This window comes from Miscanthus floridulus, chromosome 13 (assembly GCF_019320115.1).
Source record: "Miscanthus floridulus cultivar M001 chromosome 13, ASM1932011v1, whole genome shotgun sequence".
NCBI lineage: Eukaryota > Viridiplantae > Streptophyta > Magnoliopsida > Poales > Poaceae > Miscanthus > Miscanthus floridulus.
Genome location: NC_089592.1, coordinates 635722 through 655219, shown reverse-complemented (window position 1 = coordinate 655219; position 19498 = coordinate 635722). Strand labels below are relative to the sequence as shown.

Here is a 19498-nt window from a genome sequence, read left to right as displayed (position 1 = left end):
GGATCCGAAGCACTGGCTCTTTCAAAAACAGCTCTGGCTCTGGCTCCTCTGTAGAAGTAGCTTCTCTGAAGGAGCTGAAGCCCTTTCGAAAAAAAAACGTTTGGTAAAACGACTCCTATTCTTCTGGAATTGATGAAAGGTAAAAAATGTCTCAAGTGCCCCTACTTATTATTTAACTTAGCTGTACAAAATCTTGCATCAATTAATTACAATATTGGTTATAATTTAGGTAAATCATTTTTTTAGCCGCGCTGAGCTACGTTTCTTGGCTCCTCCTCGTGCTATACAAAATGGCTCCGGCTCCCAAAGTGCTCCGCTGGTGCAGCTGTTTTGTGAAGAGGTGTTTGGTGGAGCTCCTGCAAGAGCCGAAGCTGGAGCCCTTGCAGGAGCCCTGCCAAACAGGGGCATACATGTGTTGTGTCTGAGTGCAGATGAAGCCGAACTGAAGCCCTACTTCTGGCTTGGTTTTTCACCGATTCATTACATTTTATTCGAACTCTATTATTTTATCACTTGTTCCATCATATAAGTTTATGTATTTTGACTGAAACATTATGACATATAAATAGGTGTAGTTTTATTGTAAGTACTCTATTTTCTTTTAACAAAAGTATATTACTATATTTTTTAGATAATGAAACAAGTTTCCGGTATCTGCAAATGCACCGCCAATTTTTTACAGTGAGAGAGGAAAGAAGGAGAGAGAAAAATAGCTTCGGTGAATAGTGCAGCTACAGTGCGGTCATACCTCTTCCTGCGGTCATACCTGCAACAAAACGATTGTTAGTTGTACCATACACACATCTGAATTATAGCTTTGTTATTAATCGATAACGCACCCATGTAATTCTTGGTTGGTGGAGTAAAGCGGTGGTGGGTAGCCTGTCATTCTTTCAAACTGCCTGCAAACCCTGATGGGCAAGTGAATCTCGACCACGTGGAAGAAAATAAGAGGGACGTTGCAGCGATACTCGTCTGACTCATCCCTAGTGACAGGACTCAGATAGTCCTGGAGCTTCAGAGCATCCCAAGGACACTTATGCACCTGAACATTTCGTAATTGAGTTAGGTTGTCATATAGTGTACATCGAACAAGACACATGTATGATAGTAAAGACAGCGTAACCTGGTGCTGTGTCAGTACGTTGAGACAATCCGTGTACTCCCTGTACTTGCGCCTCGTATTCCATCTAACTAACTCTGCTTGCGTCCAGTAACATTAATAGACATATTAAACAACTTCACTAGGAAAATAAGCAACTTCTATGTATATCTGTTCAAACACAAGACAACTAGAAGATGTCATAACTGCATTTGCTATATAGCTTTCCTTTCTTTTTCATTGCATGGTTGATTTAAAGTATATAATTTACACAATCTATAATTAGGGAGATGCCATAACTGCATTTGTTATATAGCTTTCCTTTCTTTGCTCTCATGATAGCCCGTTTCCATCCACCAAAAGCGACGGCCTTCCCCCACTCGCTCTCCACATTTAAGCATTTACGCCCAACTTGAAAAGACAAATTAAAGCCGCGGCTTTGCGCTAGCGAGTACGCTAAAAGGTTCTTTGCCAACCTTAGAATGAAAATGAATACGGATAATATGGAAAGCTATTCACGGCACCACGCTAATGAGTATGCTACAGGTTCTGTTACTAACTGTTATACAAAAACGGATGAATGTATCTATGGGCAGGTGAACGTATCTATGGACAATTTAGGAAAAAAACCATGGTTTCATGCCACTGAGTATGCTAAAAGATTCTTTGCTGACTTTAAAATAAAAATAGATACAGATAATATAGAAAGATAACCATAGCCCCACGATAATAATATATATACTAGAAGCTTCTTTGCCAACTCTAAAACGAAAGGTGATGAATATATTTTACTAAAGAAATTTAACGAAACATACACGCAGAATTCATTGCACACGAGACTGTTGATATCCCTAACAAATACCTATATGAATTTTACAAAAGCTAGCTGAATTTTACAAATACCTATGTGCGTGGCCGGAGGGCGTGGCGGGTGACTGGAGGGGGTGGTGCGCTGGCGTGCGGGCGTGGCGGGTGCAGCGGGCGGCCGGAGGTCGTGGCACAGCCGGTGCGGTGGGCACGTGCAGGCGCGGCGGGACTGGCGCGCCACCGTGCGTGGCACGGTCGGTGCGGCAGGAGGGCGCTGCCGGTGGGCGAGCGGCCGGCGGGGCGGGGGGGGGGGGGGGGCGGGCAGGTAGACAGAGGGAGGGTGGCTCGTGGACGATATTTACCTGGGACTGTCGCGCCATTAGGGATGGCGTGGCACTGCCGCTCCAAGATCGGTGGCGCGACAGAACCTACCACGTCACCCGTCAGCGCCCCGGTGGTCGCCACGTCATCCCCCTCGTCATGCCACCATGCATGACGCAGCACAGGTGTTTCACCGCGTCAGGGAAATAGGCGTGGCCAAAAGTGTTAGTTGTGGGAAAAAAATAAAGCAGTGTTAGATTTAAAATTAGTTTACAAAAAGTGTTAAAAATAAAAAAAATCTACACTAATCATTACATCAGAGAAAAGATTTTAGATCTACACTGCTGCACAAAATGACTACATGCATAATTATATTGAACCTTAATCAAATAACAATAGTTCAACTCAGTAGCAAACCACCGACAGAGTTCACATATCAAGCCGCCAAAATTTCACATCAAAATAGCAAACAAACCAGATGTTCACTATATCAACAAGACTGAGAGTTACCAGCGCTTAAGAGCACGACATGCTCACGAAGCTTATTGTACTCCTCCTGTTGTTGTTTCTTGAACTTCTCAAACTCTCTATCAGTGTTTTCTGTCTTCTTCTTCAGTTGATCCACTTGTTCGGCAAGGATAGCTGAACTTTCCTTATGAGTAGCAAGTCGTTCCCGAAGTCTGGAGCAGCTTGTCCTGATACCAGCATTCTTCAAAGAAAAGGTGTTGCAGCTGGCCTCGGAGAGGACCCTGGAAACAACATCAGCAACAGGTTCTGCTCGTACAGTTTCCATAGCTTCCTACGAAAACCAAGGAGTAAACATTAGAAAGAGGACTTAAATTGCAGAACCAAGAGATTATTTCATTATAAGTAATGCATAGGTCTTCCTCAGCCTACTGCCGACAGAGATTCATAAGCACAATGCATAGGCAACATATTAACTGTTGTAATATTACAACTTCAAAATGATGGTGCCCCTTTAGGCTCCTCCTACTTTTTCTTTTTTTTTATGCCAATGGCTTCAGCAGATTTCAAGAAAAGCAAATGAAGGTACTTTCCACAACTTCTCTTGCAGCATTGCTCAGTCCCATGTTGCTACTGGTATGAAAGTTGTTGAAGATTCCCACTGCATCAACATCTTCATGAGGTCGATCATGTTCTTCAACGAGCACTTCTTGATCATGTCATGCGTCCTTCCTATTTTTGTCCTTCTGTTAAAATTGAACACGCCTTTTTGTTGATACAAATGGCATTGCATATTTGATATAAAAAGAGTAACACAACCATCACTTGCATATGCTTGCAGGTGGGCAATATAGGAGCGAGATCCTGTAACCTAGTGGCACTTGACTTTTGCACGATTTCACTTATTCTGCTCTGAGACTGCCTATAACCACAATTTTGTTAGACTGTAGCACAAGTAGACCCCATAAAGACTAGACAAGAAATAAATGAGTTTACACACACAAATACCTTGTTCTTGGAACTTAACTACGTGTGGACAAGTGCACACCACTATGCGTCATTCATGCAAGATATAGGAGAGGTCTTTCTAATTTCATTGGCGGGGACGCCATTGAAGTAAGATCGCTTGAACATGTACCGTGTCTACCGTACGATAGACTACAATACACTCGTGCATGCTTATTTTGTTACTTCATCATTATCATCAATGGCTAGCCTCAACTACAGAAGTGTGAATGTAAATTAAATCCATTACTAAGTTGCTCAAGGCAGAGTTGAATGTCAATAGAGGATATACATACTTACAGATAGCTTGGCCATCGATCCATTGCTTGTAATGTTTCCAGTGCAGGAAAATTGGTACTTGACACCTGACTACTACACCTGCCTCTGAGGTAAACTTGGCAGCTTGCAATGGATCATGTGGCCTTCTGTTTCCCTTAACAACCGAGATGGGCATCCTTGTTCCCATTGATTGGGTGGTTTTTGAAGCCCAACCTCCTTAGTTGCTTGCCTCGACTTACTCGCTCTTCTCTGCAATGGTACTACACAGTTTTCATACATTTAAATTGTTAGAAAAGTAACATGGATATCAAATAGTGTGGCTTGATTTATAGACATGTCTAAGGTAGTACCAGCCTTGGCAAGTTTGGTCATTCTGCTGGTGGAGAGGTGGAGTCTCCTCTTCGGCATGGCTAAGGTTATCTTCACATGACTAGTCCCTCACAGGGCTTTGTTTGCCTTGTGTGTGCTGACTTTTGGACCTAGTTGAAACTACAAGATGCTGCAACTCTGCTGGACTAGTTGCCTTCACTTTCTTGGATTGCCATCCCCTAGGACCCATATTAGTGCTGCCTTTTGACCTACTGGTAGGGACTTCTCTATGGCTTGTTCAACCCACAGCCTAAAATTGGAGAAACAAACTTAAGCGGCAAGCATGTAAAAATCGCATTGCTATCCACACAGCAAAGAATTGAATTGCACTACTACCTAAACCAACCCCCTCCCATCCCAACATGAAAAGATAGAACAAGCACCTCAATTGCAAGGGGTACTCGCTCTTCTAAATCTGTATCTGTATCACCATATCCCTGAACACGCTCCCCTGCTTTAGTAAGATATTTTGGATGTGAACATGTAGATCACAAAGGCATTTTTTGAGTTAACCTTTTACCGAATGTCAACAAAACAGAGCAGGAGCGTGCAAATTAGATGCCTAAACTACAGCTTATACGAAAGTCAATACTTGAATAAAGCACATGTGAACTACAGCTTATACGGAAGCTATTATACTCGAATAAAGCACATATGAACTACAATCAACTAAGAACTATGTAACCCCATCACTATATATCTACATATCCCAGGTTCAACCACTAAAGTACAGCACGCATCATAAAAGGATTTACGTACCTCTTCCTATTCCTAGCTACGCTACGTCATCAGCACCGCCCTCTTGTCATCCTGGTCGTGGAAGTGGATCATCTATAAAAGTTTTGTGCTTTCTATCAAAGTCCTGCCATGCCTCCCCATCTGCTGGATGGCTCATTTCACGGATGGCTCATTTCACCGATATTCTTCTCTTCCTTAGTCTCGTGCCATTCGACATCCGCTGCTATTCCTCGAGCAGCAAAGATCCTCTACAACCTCGGTATTAGAGAAAAATGCCTCAAAACCTTATGAAGAACCCGCCTGCTACCATCTGTATCCTCCCATCTAGACTCTTTGCATTTTGGGCACGCTTACAATTTCTCACGATCACCCCAAAACAATACACAATTGTTTTTGCACGCATGGATACTTTCATAACCTTGTTTCAATTCTCGAATATATTTGCGTGCCTCCTCACATGATTTTGTTACGTTGCTACTAGGGAATGCATCTGACAGCAACGCAAATAGTGCATCAAAATAGTTGTTGCTAACTCGATGGTGGGACTTGATATAGAGCAACCTGACAAGGAAGGAGAATCTTGAGAAGGTAGATCCAGAAGAAACTGATTGCTTCAACTCATCCAACACTCTTTCAAACTTTGGGACTCTTCTAGCCCGCTCGTCAGATGTCAATAGGTTTTGAACTAAATCATCAAAATCTGGTAATATGTTATTGTCCCCATCCTCCTGCTCCTCCTCCTCCGCAATCCAACCAACATGATGAGATCCATGCACATCTGATGGCTTTATAATGTCAGTACCTCCTCCCTCTTCCCCATGATGAATCCATGTAGTGTATGTGGGTGACATTCTGTGTATAAGTATCTCATCCTTCACCTCCTGCCAAGTTTTAACCACCTGGTTAAGACAATGTGTACACAGGCAAGGGATGTTTTGCTCTGGGTATTTTTGTTTAACCATATCCATGAACTCTTCAACTCCTGCGATGAACGTCGGCGAGAATGGTCTCCCATTACGAATCCAGGATCTATCCATCTGTTGCAGCAAAAGTATGCAAAGTCCATTAGAGTTTTGACCATTGGGTGGACAACAGCAAAACTAGCATTAAAACAAAGCATACAGTGTTCGAGAGCACTAATCTGTGCATTTGTTCATATCATACTATGGGATAGTCTGGTTTTCTATTTTTGTGTGACAAAAGCATTGATTTCAATTGAAATTCATACATAATAGCCTTTCTTTATGTGTTCTTTTCTTTATCGTGTACAGAAAATAGAGTCCTATAATCACAGAAGAAGGTACTCATACCTTTGTTCTATGAACTGGCACGACTCGGTTGCAAGCCGCCTCTGCTGCGGCACACACCTGATCACACGGATGCTAATGCTGCCACGCTCCACTAAGAGAGCCCCGCCACGCCACCAAAAGGACGCCTGAGCCACCACAGCAGACCAGGGTCCTCCGCCTCCGCCTCCGCCGCTGCCGCAAGTCCAGCGGGCATGGATTTGTTTCCACTTGTAGGGGATGTATCCAATTTAGGTCAACCTATAGGGCATCCTCACAGCAAATAGGATACTATAGCGACTCTAAAGAGATGTTAGCACAGCCAGGCGTCTAGCGCAATGGTCAAGACACTCCAATCCTTGGTCCAGATCTATGTTCGACTCCCAGGTATTAGACCTTTTTTTGAGAAATTAAACCCCAAGGCCCACATGGTACAAGTGACACGTAAACCGTCAGGTCCTACAAGTCGGATGGAGATGAAGAAAGGTCCCATAGGTACACGTAACACGTAAGCCTCGAGTCTCACAAGTCGGATGCAGAAGGACCGAGCGGAGACTTTTATGATGAATTGCAAGCGTCAAGTGACGCGCAAGCCGTCGGGTCCCACAGGTCGGATAGAGATGGAGAATGGTCCCACAGGTACACATGACACGTAAGCCGTCGAGCCTCACAGGTCGGATAATGAAAGGTCCCACAGGTACACGTCGGACGGAGAAAGGATCGAGCGAAGACTTTTATGATGAATTGCAAGCGTCACGGATGAGTAACTGCAGGTCCCACAGGTACACGTTGGATGAAGAAGGGTCCCACAGGTATACGTCGGACGGGAAAAGAACCGAGCGGAGCTTTTATGACGAATTGCAAGCGTCACGGATGAGTAACTGCAGGTCCCACAGGTACACGTCGGATGGAGAAGGGTCACACAGGTACACGTCGGACGGAAAAAGAACCGAGCGGAGCTTTTATGATGAATTGCAAGTGTCACGGATGAGTAACTGCAGGTCCCACAGGTACACGTCGGATGGAGAAAGTACCGTGTGGAGATCTCTGTCGAAGCCGTTCGTTACAGATCGAATATTATTCGTCACAGATGTGTAATTAGTTCAATGACGAAGCCCTGTTTATCATAGTTTTAAAGGAGATCGTCACAGATAAGTCACGCGAGTGATCTATGACGAAACCCTACGCTCTTCTATGATGTTTTTTTACGATGCCTAATTTCATCATCGAAAGGGAGAGTTGCAGGATCGTCACCACTGATCTATGACGAAACGAAACTATTCGTCATGAAAAGCGCTCTTCTATGACGATTTTAGATTCGTCATTAAGATTTTCGTCGTAGAAGTGAATATTTCTAATAGTGCATTGCTCTTCCAAGCAATCAGGACCCCTCCTCTAGTACCAATAGCAGGTAGAGTGATGTACTTGTCATAAGCAGACCCAAAGACAGAGAAAAATTCGCTGAGTCATGACCGTAACTTTTGGTTCTTGGAGACAAACTACCGGAGCATTGGCTGACGGAACAACATCATAAACAGCATTACGTCGATCCCTTTGATTAAGGCCCGTGCATTCCAGATAAGAATCGAAGATGGATTCATTTGAACACAAACAAAGTCGACCGGAAACAGCAAAAGAACACGATCAGAGGCAGCTACAGGTGTCAACTGCACGCACCTGCCTGACTTCATCAGCACACCAGCCGAAGATAGCAGCCAGGCCGGCCACTGGCTTCCCAAAAAGGTTGAAATAGTCATCTTGTGTCTTCGGATCGATCTTCTCTCTGCAGTCAAAACCCAAGCTTCGTATCACCCTTCTCTGGGACTCAGAGGTGATAGGCCCTGGAGAGCAATGTCCGGCCCCAGCGACGCGTCTGCTTCTACGAGGAAGAGACCCAGAGGCCGGCCCTTCGCTCCTCCTCTTGTGGCCGGACGAACGGCTTCGGAAGCAGCCTGACGACGGGCTTGCGCACCTTTAGAAGTCGTTGATGGGCCGGTGGAGGTGAAGGGGTGGCCTCCGCCACCGACTGGGGGAGCGAAGGCATGACGTCCACGGCCGATGGAGAAGGTAGAGTCTCCGCACCACACCTTCTCGAGTAAACCCTCAGGGATCCGCACCTTGATTTCGCCCGAGAAGAAGCCGCCGGCAGGTCGACAGCAGCAGCAACACCCAAGTCGTCAACAGGGATGTGAGCCAGAGTGGCCGGCCCTGGACAAGGATGGGCCTGAGTCCCAACATCAACCCCCATCAGATCCCTGGAGCCCAGAAACGACACCGCCATCTCGTGCTCAAAGATGGCAGGAGGAAACGTCGTCGCCAGCTCCGCAATACCCGTGACGAAAGGGTGATACGCTGCTCTCGAGTCTCGAGACATGCCTCCTGGGGCGACGTCCGTGATGACTCGACTTGGTTTCCTCCCCGGCAAAGGAAGCGGCCGGGGAAGTCTCGGACCTTGCGCGGTGGAATCAATTGCCTGCAACGCATGAATTGGCCAAAATTCGAGTTGTTCTTACTTTCTGTGTTGATAGGTGTGCGTGCGTGTGCACTTTGTTTTGAAAAAAAGGATTGGCCAAAATTTACAATCTTTAGTTAGTGTAGGCTAACTCAAAACATAATTTATTAAATTTAAATGTGTACTGAATTTAGTTCAGTTCCTTTACATGTACTGTAATTTTAATTTTGAGAAGCTTCTTTCATAGCAAACAAGATGCGATAAGCAATAGAAGTATTAAGATAACAAACAAGATGCGATAAAACAATCAACTTCTAGAAGCTTCTTTCATAGCAAACACGGTGCGATAAACAATCAACTTCTAGAAGAAACTCAAAGATCTTGGTAGCTGCCATTGGGCAGGACTCTTAGCTCATAAATTAGATTATTTAAATATGAACCATCTACAGAGAAAAGCAATCCTTGATGACATGATTACGTTGAAATTTAGGCCAAGATGGATTGGATTATATTCGTTGTGGTATTTTTTTCCTTCCTTCACAGTCCTGCGGCCATACGTATTTAGAGTAGTACTACCGTACCGTACATAGAGTACCAAGGCAAGGGCTGGTCCGGTCATGGCAATTGTCGTCATCGTCCTCTCCAATCCAATCGGCGCTCACTCCGCCGGCCGGCCGGCCGGAGCCCCTCTATAAATACTAGCCTAGGGTGCCCCGAACCGGCCGGCCGGCTCGACGCATCCTCCGCCTGCCGCACCCGCACCGCACCAACACCAAGAGGCTCGAAATACTCCGATGACTCCGCCGGCACGGCCGCCGCATGTTGGGGAGGACCAGCAGAACTTGGAGGAGGGCACAGGCGAGAGCTCCCCACCTCCTCGGTCGCCACGTGCGTTCAACCCCGACCTCCACGAGGTGCAGAGGAAGATCTGCGAGCGCCTCCGCCAGACGGGGCGGCACGACCGTACGCTCGCAGACCCCACCTTCAACGCCCGCTTCGCCCGCCACCTCGAGAGGTTGCCGCGGAGGTACCTCCTCGACCTCGACCTCGAAGACAAGCTGGACGATGTCCTGCTGCACTGGAGGATCCTCGACGAGTGCGCCGACCCCAACAAGCGACCCGTCTTTCACTCGCGGTTCATAAAGGTCCACTCTCTTTTTTTTCCCGTCTGATGAAAATGAATGAAGTTTATTAAATTAAAAAAAAAGACGCACAGAGAGAACATCGATTAAGCAAGGCAACGGGGTTATTCCAAAGCGGCAAAGAAAAAAAGAAAAGAGAAGAGGATGATTGATTGTGCTGTGTTGCTAATGCTCTGCTTGCCTTGATTGATGAGCAGTATAAGACAGTTCCCATGGAGGATGACGGCATTGGCCATAGTCAAGATCATGAGGAGCCGTGTCAAAAGTTGTTGGAGGAACTCAGTTTGGAAAGAAGAAAGACTGTGGACAGAAATGATTCCATGTCTATCTCCTCTAGGACTAGGTAGGTGCTTGTTCCCTTTATCCGCTCCCACTGCCTATGCTGGCTTCTTGTAGCAATAATTGGATTCACTCAGATTGGATTCACTCAGAAAGTGCTGCCTTCCTTTCTTTCTTTCATTCCTTTCCATTTTCTTAGTACACAGGATTTAGATAGAAATGATTGTGTTAATGTTTTCTTAATAAAATTTGTTACTCGATTTTGTACAGGGGTGATTTGAAAACTGTCCTTCTTCATGATATCATTTTCTCTTCCATCGACAGGCCCAAGCTCCTAAGTCGGGTAATGCCAAGTACCTTGTCAGTTCACGTACCGGTCATTTCCATGTAGCCTGCTCTTCTTATCTGGTGCAAATTTTCTCACGGCAAATGTTGGTTCAACAGCTAACTGCATTGCTCTCTGAGGTTGGACTGAATATCCAGGAAGCTCATGTTTACTCCACAAAGGATGGTTTTTGTTTGGACGTTTTTGTTGTTGATGGCTGGAAGACAGAGGTAAATTTAAACGTGCACATATGCTTACTGCTGTGGACTTTTGAAATTATCATTTCTATTCTGTATCTGAAAATTGACTATATGGGCCCAAAATTATTTGAAGGATTGTGTCGATGTAAATCAATGAATGCCAACTAACATTTTTAATAGACAGAGTGAACCATCTAATCTGTAGTTATACTCTCATGTACTATGCAAGGGTTGTCTGGAAAACGACTCTCATTCTGCAATTATTCATGCAGGAGACTGATGAGCTGATCGCGGCGATTAAGGAGACATTAACACAAAAAAATGTACGACACACTACTATTTTGAACATACTTCAGTAATTCTAGTTTATGATTAAGGATTAAGTCATGAATAAGCCATCTTCACCCTTGTCTTGTGTCATTGGTCACAGCAAATGCGGCGTTATGCACAAAACCCTGATATTAGCCAGCATTTCATTGTTAACATTTTTCTAAAGAGTTAATTATCTCCATGTAATACGCAGGCATCACCATCTAATTCAACAAATTCTTCGACATCGGAGAGAATAGTTGACCTACAACAAAAGGTTGGAGATTGTGATATTGACTTAAGCATGCTAACAAGGGATGATAAGATAGCATCTGGATCGTCTGCAGATTTGTAAGCACTATTTTGATGCGTCAATGTTCCCAGTAATATCATTACCTTAAAATTCACTTATTTGAATTTTGAAATGTGGTCCCCACTTTGCCACTTCAATCCTAACCTTCCTTTTGTGCCAGCCTATTCTCTCTATAAATATCTACAGATGCTGCATGCCATCTGCTGAAAATGAAATAAACGATTTTTAATTAGTAGATTGTCATTAAGCCAGCTGGCAACTTGTCATGTGTATTAACCTATGTTTTGCTTCCATAGACAATGTCATACAATAATTTACTGTCCAATCTCCAATGCTTATCACTGATGTTGTTGTTCACAGATATCGAGGAACTTATAAAGGCCATGATGTTGCTATAAAGTGTCTCAGATCTGCAAATCTCAGCAATCCTTCACAAGTTGAGTTCCTGCAGGAAGTACTTATTCTAAGGCAAGCTTTCACTGTACATAATAACTGAATAAATCAGTTCCATTTTGTTCCAACTAATTCTAGATATTTTCTCTCCAGGGGTGTTAACCATGAAAATGTTCTGCAATTTTATGGGGCATGCACAAAGCATCCAAACTATTGCATTGTAACAGGTATGATCACCTGTTAATTTTTTTTTTGTTATTTGGCTGGGATTGGATTATTGACTCTTAACCATTGCTGCAAACTCATGGTGATATTATTCTTGTGTACACATGAGCCATGAATAAATGGTGATATCACCCCGCAACCTGCATGCACACTTTGGAATGTAAACGGTGATAGACTTGTAATCTTTCACTTACCTATTAGGGAACATAACAAAGAACAAATCATTGAGTCCCTTAGCCATTAACAGCCCATGGTCTATTTAGTTGGCGATGTAGCTACGTGGTGTCACTTTTTCCTCTCCCATCTACTTCTCTGTTCCTCTTCTTTGTCGAGATTGTTGGTGGTGTAGGCAGCAATGCTGTGTATACGGTTCCCTGGTGCACTGGAACCACCGTGGTCAATCATGTCAAGGAAAGAGTAAGAGATGTTATGGGAAAAATATTTGTCTATGATACCGATAGTCACAAAAGGTAGCAACAGAGGGGCTGCATCAGCATTACTAAGAATGGCGATGAGTGTATAACCTAGCAAAGATTCGATCTTTTTCTTTGGAACTGCCTGAATTAAGTAGTAGTGATCTGTGATATTCAACCACCTAGCAAATATACTACTGTTCTCTTTCTAGGTCTAGATATTATTTCTATCCATTCACTAGTTGATTCCATCCAAGTGTCATTAATGTTTGTTTTCCTGTTCCAAGTGCAATATCATGAATGATGCTTATGCCCACTCAATGTTTGTGAGTCTTCTGTGAAAAAGAACAAGTTTTGAGAGTGAGCTAAGCAATTTTGGTGTTTCCCATTTGTCTATTCTGCATCTCTTATTCATTAATGTCGATATTTTTGTGTTCCGGTAGCTCAGCTGCACATGCAGCTATGACCTCACCTTTCTCTTTTGTCGTTGGTTCTGTTCCTTTCAGAATACATGCCCGGAGGGAATATATACAACTTTCTTCACAAGCAAAATAACTTCTTAGAACTCCATAAAATTCTAAGATTTGCTATCGATATCTCAAAAGGAATGGATTATCTGCACCAGAATAACATTATACACAGAGATTTGAAGTCTGCAAATCTTCTCCTAGGCTTTGACCAAGTATGCACACTTATTTAGTATTTTGAAGCTTATCATCATCAGTGCCCATTCTGTGCCTCCTTTCCAATTCTCTTTACAAAATCTGGAAAGGAAAGCCAGTAATTCACATAATACTCAACTTGGTTTTAGGTAGGTACTCAGACGGGACTGCTGTTGTATAATATATTTGCTTGAAATGCCTAAAGATGATACAAATTAGAATCCACTTCTGGCAGACTAGCAATTGCATGATAAATAGCATGTTGAATGGATATCATCTTAATTTCCAAGAAATCCTTTGTAAGTTCCTCAATATATATACTATACAGAGAAATAAGCCCCAGCAACTGAAAGAGCATGTAATTACATTTAGAAAAAAAGCAATACGATTCTCGTAATCTCTCATCTTCAGTTTCTCTATCTATATATTATAGAATTTAGCTGTGTTGATGTAAGAGCTTGGTAAATGTTTGTTTTTTTCCATTGGATTCATCTGACCTGCCAAGCTGTTAACTTGTACATCTGCTTTTGGAAATAGGTTGTAAAGATCGCAGACTTTGGTGTGGCGCGACTTGGAAGTCAGGAGGGGCAGATGACTGCTGAAACTGGAACCTACCGATGGATGGCACCAGAGGTATGGTTGAGATCTTGTTTCTTTTTGTTTCTCGAATACGTAGTAGAGCTGCGTATCATTTCATTAAGAAGAAGAGTTGTAAAATATAACACGCACACCATCCATACACCCCTTAACTTTCAGTTACATTTGCGCCTGTCAAAATAAAACACGACCAACTACTAACAACGGTGATGGGCTTAACCGTTTGCTACAGGGAGCCGTGCAAGCTCCCTTGCTCCAGCTAAACACCACAGATGCGCTTCCTCTTCGATGTGTGTTAGGATTCTCTGCACGTTTGTCGACACCCCGTTGAATACACAATCGTTTCGCTGCTTCCAAATCATCCATGCTCCCAAAATAATCAGGGAATTGATTCCCTTTCTGAAGACTGTAGGCGCCAGCTTTTCTATCTTGATCCACCAATCCTCAAATGAAGTGTCCGCAGCTTGAGGGGCTAGAACTGAGAGTCCCACTTTACTGAGCATTTGAAACCACACTTGTTTAGCGAAAACACAGCCAATGAGGATGTGCTGGATGTCCTCCTCGACTTGATCGCAGAGCGCACTGCAGGTTGGGTGGGGTAGTCATCTTCTCGCTAGTCTGTCTGCCGTCCAGCAACGTTTGTGAACCACCAACCAGATAAAGAATTGGCATTTCTTAGGCGCCCAGCTCTTCCAGATGAGTTCCCATGGTTCAAAATGTACTGCTCCAATGAAGAAGGTCTCATAAGCCGATTTTGACGAATATTGTCCAGAAGCTGAGAATCTCCATTGATGCTTGTCTGGGATGCCCGACAATAGCTGCACTTCCTCCAGCAGGTCCACGATTCCTATGAACTCAGCAAGAGCAGTGACACTGAGAGCACCCCGGATGTCGTGAGTCCATTGAAGCTCATGCAACGCTTCACTAACTTACGTCGATTCCGTCGCCGTTTCGGGACCAGGGCAAAAATGTGAGGAGCTAGGACAGCAAGGGACGAGCCGTGGAGCCAATTGTCGGTCCAGAACAGAGTGGTATTTCCATCTCCCACAATTGTGTTCATGGCTGCAGCAAAGAGAGCTCTGACTGGCTCCTGCACTTGAATAGGGAAGGCAGCCATGGTTTGTCCAGCTGAGTTTTTTCTAACCATAACCATCTCATCCGAAGTGCCCAGCACAAAGATTTTAGATCATGAATCCCCAGACCACCAGATTCGAGTGGTCGAGTTACTTTCGGCCAAGCCAGCAAGCAGTGACCCCCTTTTGCATCTTTCCTTCCTTGCCAAAGGAACCCTCTACGAATCTTATCCATGGCCTTCAATGCCCAAGGTGGCAGGTCCACCTCCATGGCAAGGTAGATAACCATGGAGGTCATAACAAATCTAACCTGTACAGTTCGACTGGCTCTATTCATAAGGTCTGCTTTCCATCCCGGTAACTGGTTTGCGAGACAATCAATGATAGGCTGGATTTGGGCTTTCGTCAGCTTCTTGACCGATAAAGGTAAAACAAGATATTTGCAAGGAAACTCTAGAATCTCGCACGGGATCTTCTGTTGTACAAAATCCAATTCCTCGGTGGTGCAGCGATTGGGGGTGACGCTGCTCTTTTGAATATTCGTTTTCAGCCCCGTATCTGCGCCAAATACCCGTAAGATATCCATGACAAGGTCAATATCCGTAGCAACCGGATGGAGGAACGTGACCATGTCATCCGTGTATAGGGAAACCCGATGTTGGAGAGGGTGTCGTGTTAAAGGTTGAAGCAGCACCATGTCATTGGCCTTCTGTACAATCGCATTAAGAACATCCACAACCAATATGAACAACATAGGAGACAGCGGGTCGCCTTGTCGCAGTCCCTGTTGGTGTTGAATTTCCTGTAAGTAGAATCTTCGTGGAAGAAGAGAAAAGGACGCCGCTGATGATACTGCACCATCTATCTCCGAAACCCTGATGTCGTAACACCTCTAACAAAAAAGGCCATGACACAGAGTCGAAAGCATTCGTTATATCCAGCTTGAGAAGAATGCGAGGGAGTTTTTGTTGGTGAAAGAACCGGACGGTCTGCTGTACCAACATAAAGTTGTCTTGTATACATCTTCCTTTGACAAAGACGCTCTGATTGTTGGCCACTAAATCATGAAGTTTACGGGCCAGCTGATTGGCCAAAATCTTGGTTACCAACTTAGCAAAGCTGTGAATCAAGCTGATGGGCCGAAAGTCCTTGACCTGATCTGCTGCCTTCTTTTTTGGAATGAGGGTGAGAAATACTGAGTTGAGCATCCACAAGTTCTGAAGATTGCCACACTGAACTGCAATCAGGGCCGCCATAATATCTGATTTGATGATGGGCCAACAACTCTTGTAGAAACGGCCGGTAAAACCGTCCGGTCTAGGGGCTTTGTCAGAAGGCATACCTTTGATCGTTTCCCACACCTCTTCTTTGGTAAAGAAGGCATCTAACTCCTGAAGGTCCTGTGGCGGCAGCTCCAGCTGTTCAAGGTCAATTGAGATGCCACGCTGTTCAGCGGTTCCTAACAAACTGTTGTAGAAATCAAAAGCTGCCTGCTCCTTGTCTCCCTGTCTTGTGAGGATATTGCCATTTGCCACAAGCTTAGGAATGAAATTCTTTCTCTTCCAGTGCCGGGCGTGGAGGTGGAAGAGGGCCGTGTTGGCGTCCCCATCTCTTAGCCAGTCAATACGAGATCGTAATCTTGCGATAGTACGCAACAACGATGATAAGACCGTTCATGCTTTTTTAACATACAACGCAGTCTTTCCCTCTTGGAGAAGTGGTTTGTCTTTTGTTAGTATAGTGTTTCATTCGTTTCATTCTGACCTGTACTTCATTGTTCATCTAACAGAAACTCCTAATTGTTACCAAATATGCCAAAAGTTCTATCCAATCTTTTAGTTTTAGTTATTATGTTATCTGCAAGGTCAGCAAGTATTGATTCAAGAGTTGCATGTGAACTTCTTAAGTTTCCTCGAGAGAATCCTCATCATCTGAGGTTTGGTCTCGATGAACAGATGATTTAGCTTGACATTTTGTTAGACTCTTTGACTCTGTAGAAAGCTGTTTCAAATTCCTTGCCAAACCCTGCAAATTGGCCTAAATGACTTGACTTCTTTTTTAAGTCATGTACACTTTAATTCATTTTACTTTTTGCGTGGTTTAATATTCAGCAGATGTGTCCCATCCTTTTCCCTGAAACAAGGCAAACAAATGAAGTTTATTTTGTATCTCTATGTCTCAGGTTCAGGAATTTCTGTTCCCAAAGACAACAAATCCTCTTGCCCCCCTTAAATAAAGTTTATACCTTGAACATTGTATTTGAATAACGTGCTCACAAGAGTTGGTTGTCTTGACAGATAATTAATCATAAGCCGTATGACTACAAAGCGGATGTATTCAGCTTTGCCATTGTTCTTTGGGAGCTTGCAACTTCAAAGGTAGGGCTTGGTGTCGAATGCAGCTTGAGATTACTTCCAGGTCGTTTAAGCATTAGTATTCTGTCTACTAAAGATAACATGAAGTCTTAACTGTACCATAGGTCCCATATGACAACATGACACCCTTGCAAGCTGCATTAGGAGTAAGGCAGGTACGGATTTCTGTCCCAAATACAGGCTAAGCCCATTTTCTAGGTAGATGTCTTTATTGATGATGCTGGTTTTGTAAACGTATCATGAATATATATACTACTGCCATTTTTTTATGATAATAAAACCAACATCACCGTGTAAAACATAGCAATCAGCATTCTGAAACTGGTTTCTGTAATCCATTGCATTTGTTGGGAGATTCTTGTTGAATTGAACTTCTTTGTTCCTTAATACACATTCGTTACCTTCCTTTAGGGATTGCGCTTGGACACTCCGGCCAGCGTGCACCCAAGATTGACCAAACTGATTCGACAGTGTTGGGATGAAGATCCTGATGTGCGTCCGACTTTTGCAGAGATCATTATAGAACTCCAAGATATTCTACACTATATTCAGGTAGTATAAGCCACTATAATGCCCGTGCAAACTCTTATATGAGAATGGTAATGATAATAAACAGATAAAGTTGGAGCTATTGTTTCTTGAGATCCACTTGCCATGTCTTTTTTTTGTTTAATACAATAACAGTGACCCTGAGCATATGTTGTTTTTAACAGGCACCGAAGGGACCCAGTCGTCGTTCTAGAGCAAAGATGCAAAAGAAATCAGAGGGATGAAAAATACATACGTACCCAGGGCAAGGGGTCCCCCTTTTTTTTTTTGTTATACACAACTTATAGTTCAAGTGGTGTTTTAGCAATGGGAGCAGCATGCTGGTGCTGGTGTGATTTATGTGGTGCCGTGGTGGTGTACATATGTGTCAGTATGGGCTGTTTGTGCATTTGCAGCTGAAGTTATGGGAGTTAGTGCTGGAGTGTAGACGTGTAGTATATTTTAAGGATGGAGGAGCAGTCTAAGCAGATACCGACCTTAACAAAGTTGGTAGAGCGGAGGACTAGGCGGATCAATCCATAGGTCGCTGGTTCGAATCCGGTAGGTCGGAAGTTTTTTAAACAATTTTTTGTCTTTTTTTTTTTGCCATCATTCAAAGCACAAAAGTATCATATTGTTGTTCCTTTGGCCACTCATAATAATAATAATAATTAGTCCATTTTGTGTCTGTGAAAGTCACCAACCCAAAATGTAAGCACATATCCAACATGTACTCATTTACTGTGTACGATGAATGCACCGAGACAACGCTGGGAGTGGGGCAGCCGGCGAGGTGCATGACGTTGCGCTGAGGCAGAGAGAGAGAGAGAGAGAGACGGCACTGATTTATTTATTTGGTGTGTAGCAGGCTTCAAATGCGATGGCATCTATCCATTTACATTTGACAATTGTACTCGGTGCCAATGCAAACCACTCACAAATAAAAAACACAACATAATACAAATATAATAGTCAAGTGAACCAGCTGGAGCAGGCCATATATGGCTCTGTTTGGCTCGCTGAAACTTGGTTAAAAAATACCGTTCTGGTTGAATTGTTGTGAGAGAAAAACACAGTTCCAGCTGAAAAAATAAGCTAAATAGTACGGATTATAAGATAAGCTGAACAGGGCCATATTGATATTCAGGGAACATCCCAAATAGCAAGGTTCAAACCTGTCAACAACAGTTTGTATTTTGCAGCCACTCTGTGCATACTATGCTAGTAATATCAGGACCCTCAACACTCCTGCTGCCAAAGGATCAGTTCCCTGTTCAGGAACCTCCAGCTACAAAGGTCATTTTGCACAAAAGAAGAAAAAAAAGGATGCATCTGTGGTCACTCAAAAGAATCAAGAATCCCCAGCAAGCTTTAGATATGTGTGAGGCTCCACACAGAACAGCTCCTGTTCCAGGTTCTCAATGTAGATGGGCCATGCTCGCTTAACAGAACTGAGCTAGAAAACATATCAACGCCATCCAACAGTGTTACAGAGCACTCAGAATTATGGACAAATAGAGAGACATTATTTAAGCCATGCAGATCAATATACAGGAACAGAAAGGCCAAATGCCTGCGAAAAATTGATGTGAGAACCGTTGCTTATTAACAGGCAAAATAAAATCGAACAATCCTGTGAACAAAAGTCAAGGATTTACCCTCTTTTTCCTTCTTATAATTCGTGAATGAACATGTTTTACAAGCAGATGGTACCCCAGCACGGCATACTGCTTTCTCCCTCAAGATCGCAATCAGACTGAGCATGATTGTTCTCCAACATCCTTGGTACCAACACCCCAGTGAATCCGTACCGATCCAAACAAACAGGACCAAGGGCCAG

At 43.7% G+C, this 19498-nt stretch overlaps 1 protein-coding gene across 2 annotated transcripts; it reads left to right on the top strand.

Annotated features, from left to right (window-relative positions):
• Nucleotides 1-9383: 9383 nt before the first annotated feature.
• Nucleotides 9384-18100, top strand: LOC136500450 (serine/threonine-protein kinase STY8-like). 2 transcript variants are annotated; one of them, XM_066495800.1, is made up of 14 exons: nucleotides 9384-9969; nucleotides 10164-10309; nucleotides 10570-10588; nucleotides 10690-10800; nucleotides 11043-11093; nucleotides 11294-11430; nucleotides 11753-11860; nucleotides 11939-12012; nucleotides 12930-13105; nucleotides 13623-13718; nucleotides 17053-17133; nucleotides 17235-17285; nucleotides 17542-17682; nucleotides 17844-18100. In XM_066495800.1, the coding sequence occupies exons 1-14, from the start codon at nucleotides 9619-9621 to the stop codon at nucleotides 17901-17903; spliced, it is 1602 nt and encodes a 533-aa protein (XP_066351897.1). In that variant the 5' UTR covers nucleotides 9384-9618; the 3' UTR covers nucleotides 17904-18100. The 2 variants fall into 2 exon arrangements, with proteins under 2 accessions (XP_066351897.1, XP_066351896.1); XM_066495799.1 differs by having other exon boundaries at nucleotides 9387-9969; nucleotides 10516-10588.
• Nucleotides 18101-19498: the final 1398 nt, after the last annotated feature.

Coding starts and splice junctions, on each gene's coding strand:
- LOC136500450 (XM_066495799.1), top strand. CDS start 9,619: ATGACTCCGCCGGCACGGCCGCCGCATGTTGGGGAGGACCAGCAGAAC. Junction 10,589..10,689: donor GGCCCAAGCTCCTAAGTCGG/GTAATGCCAAGT, acceptor TTGGTTCAACAG/CTAACTGCATTGCTCTCTGA. Junction 11,431..11,752: donor TCTGGATCGTCTGCAGATTT/GTAAGCACTATT, acceptor TGTTGTTCACAG/ATATCGAGGAACTTATAAAG.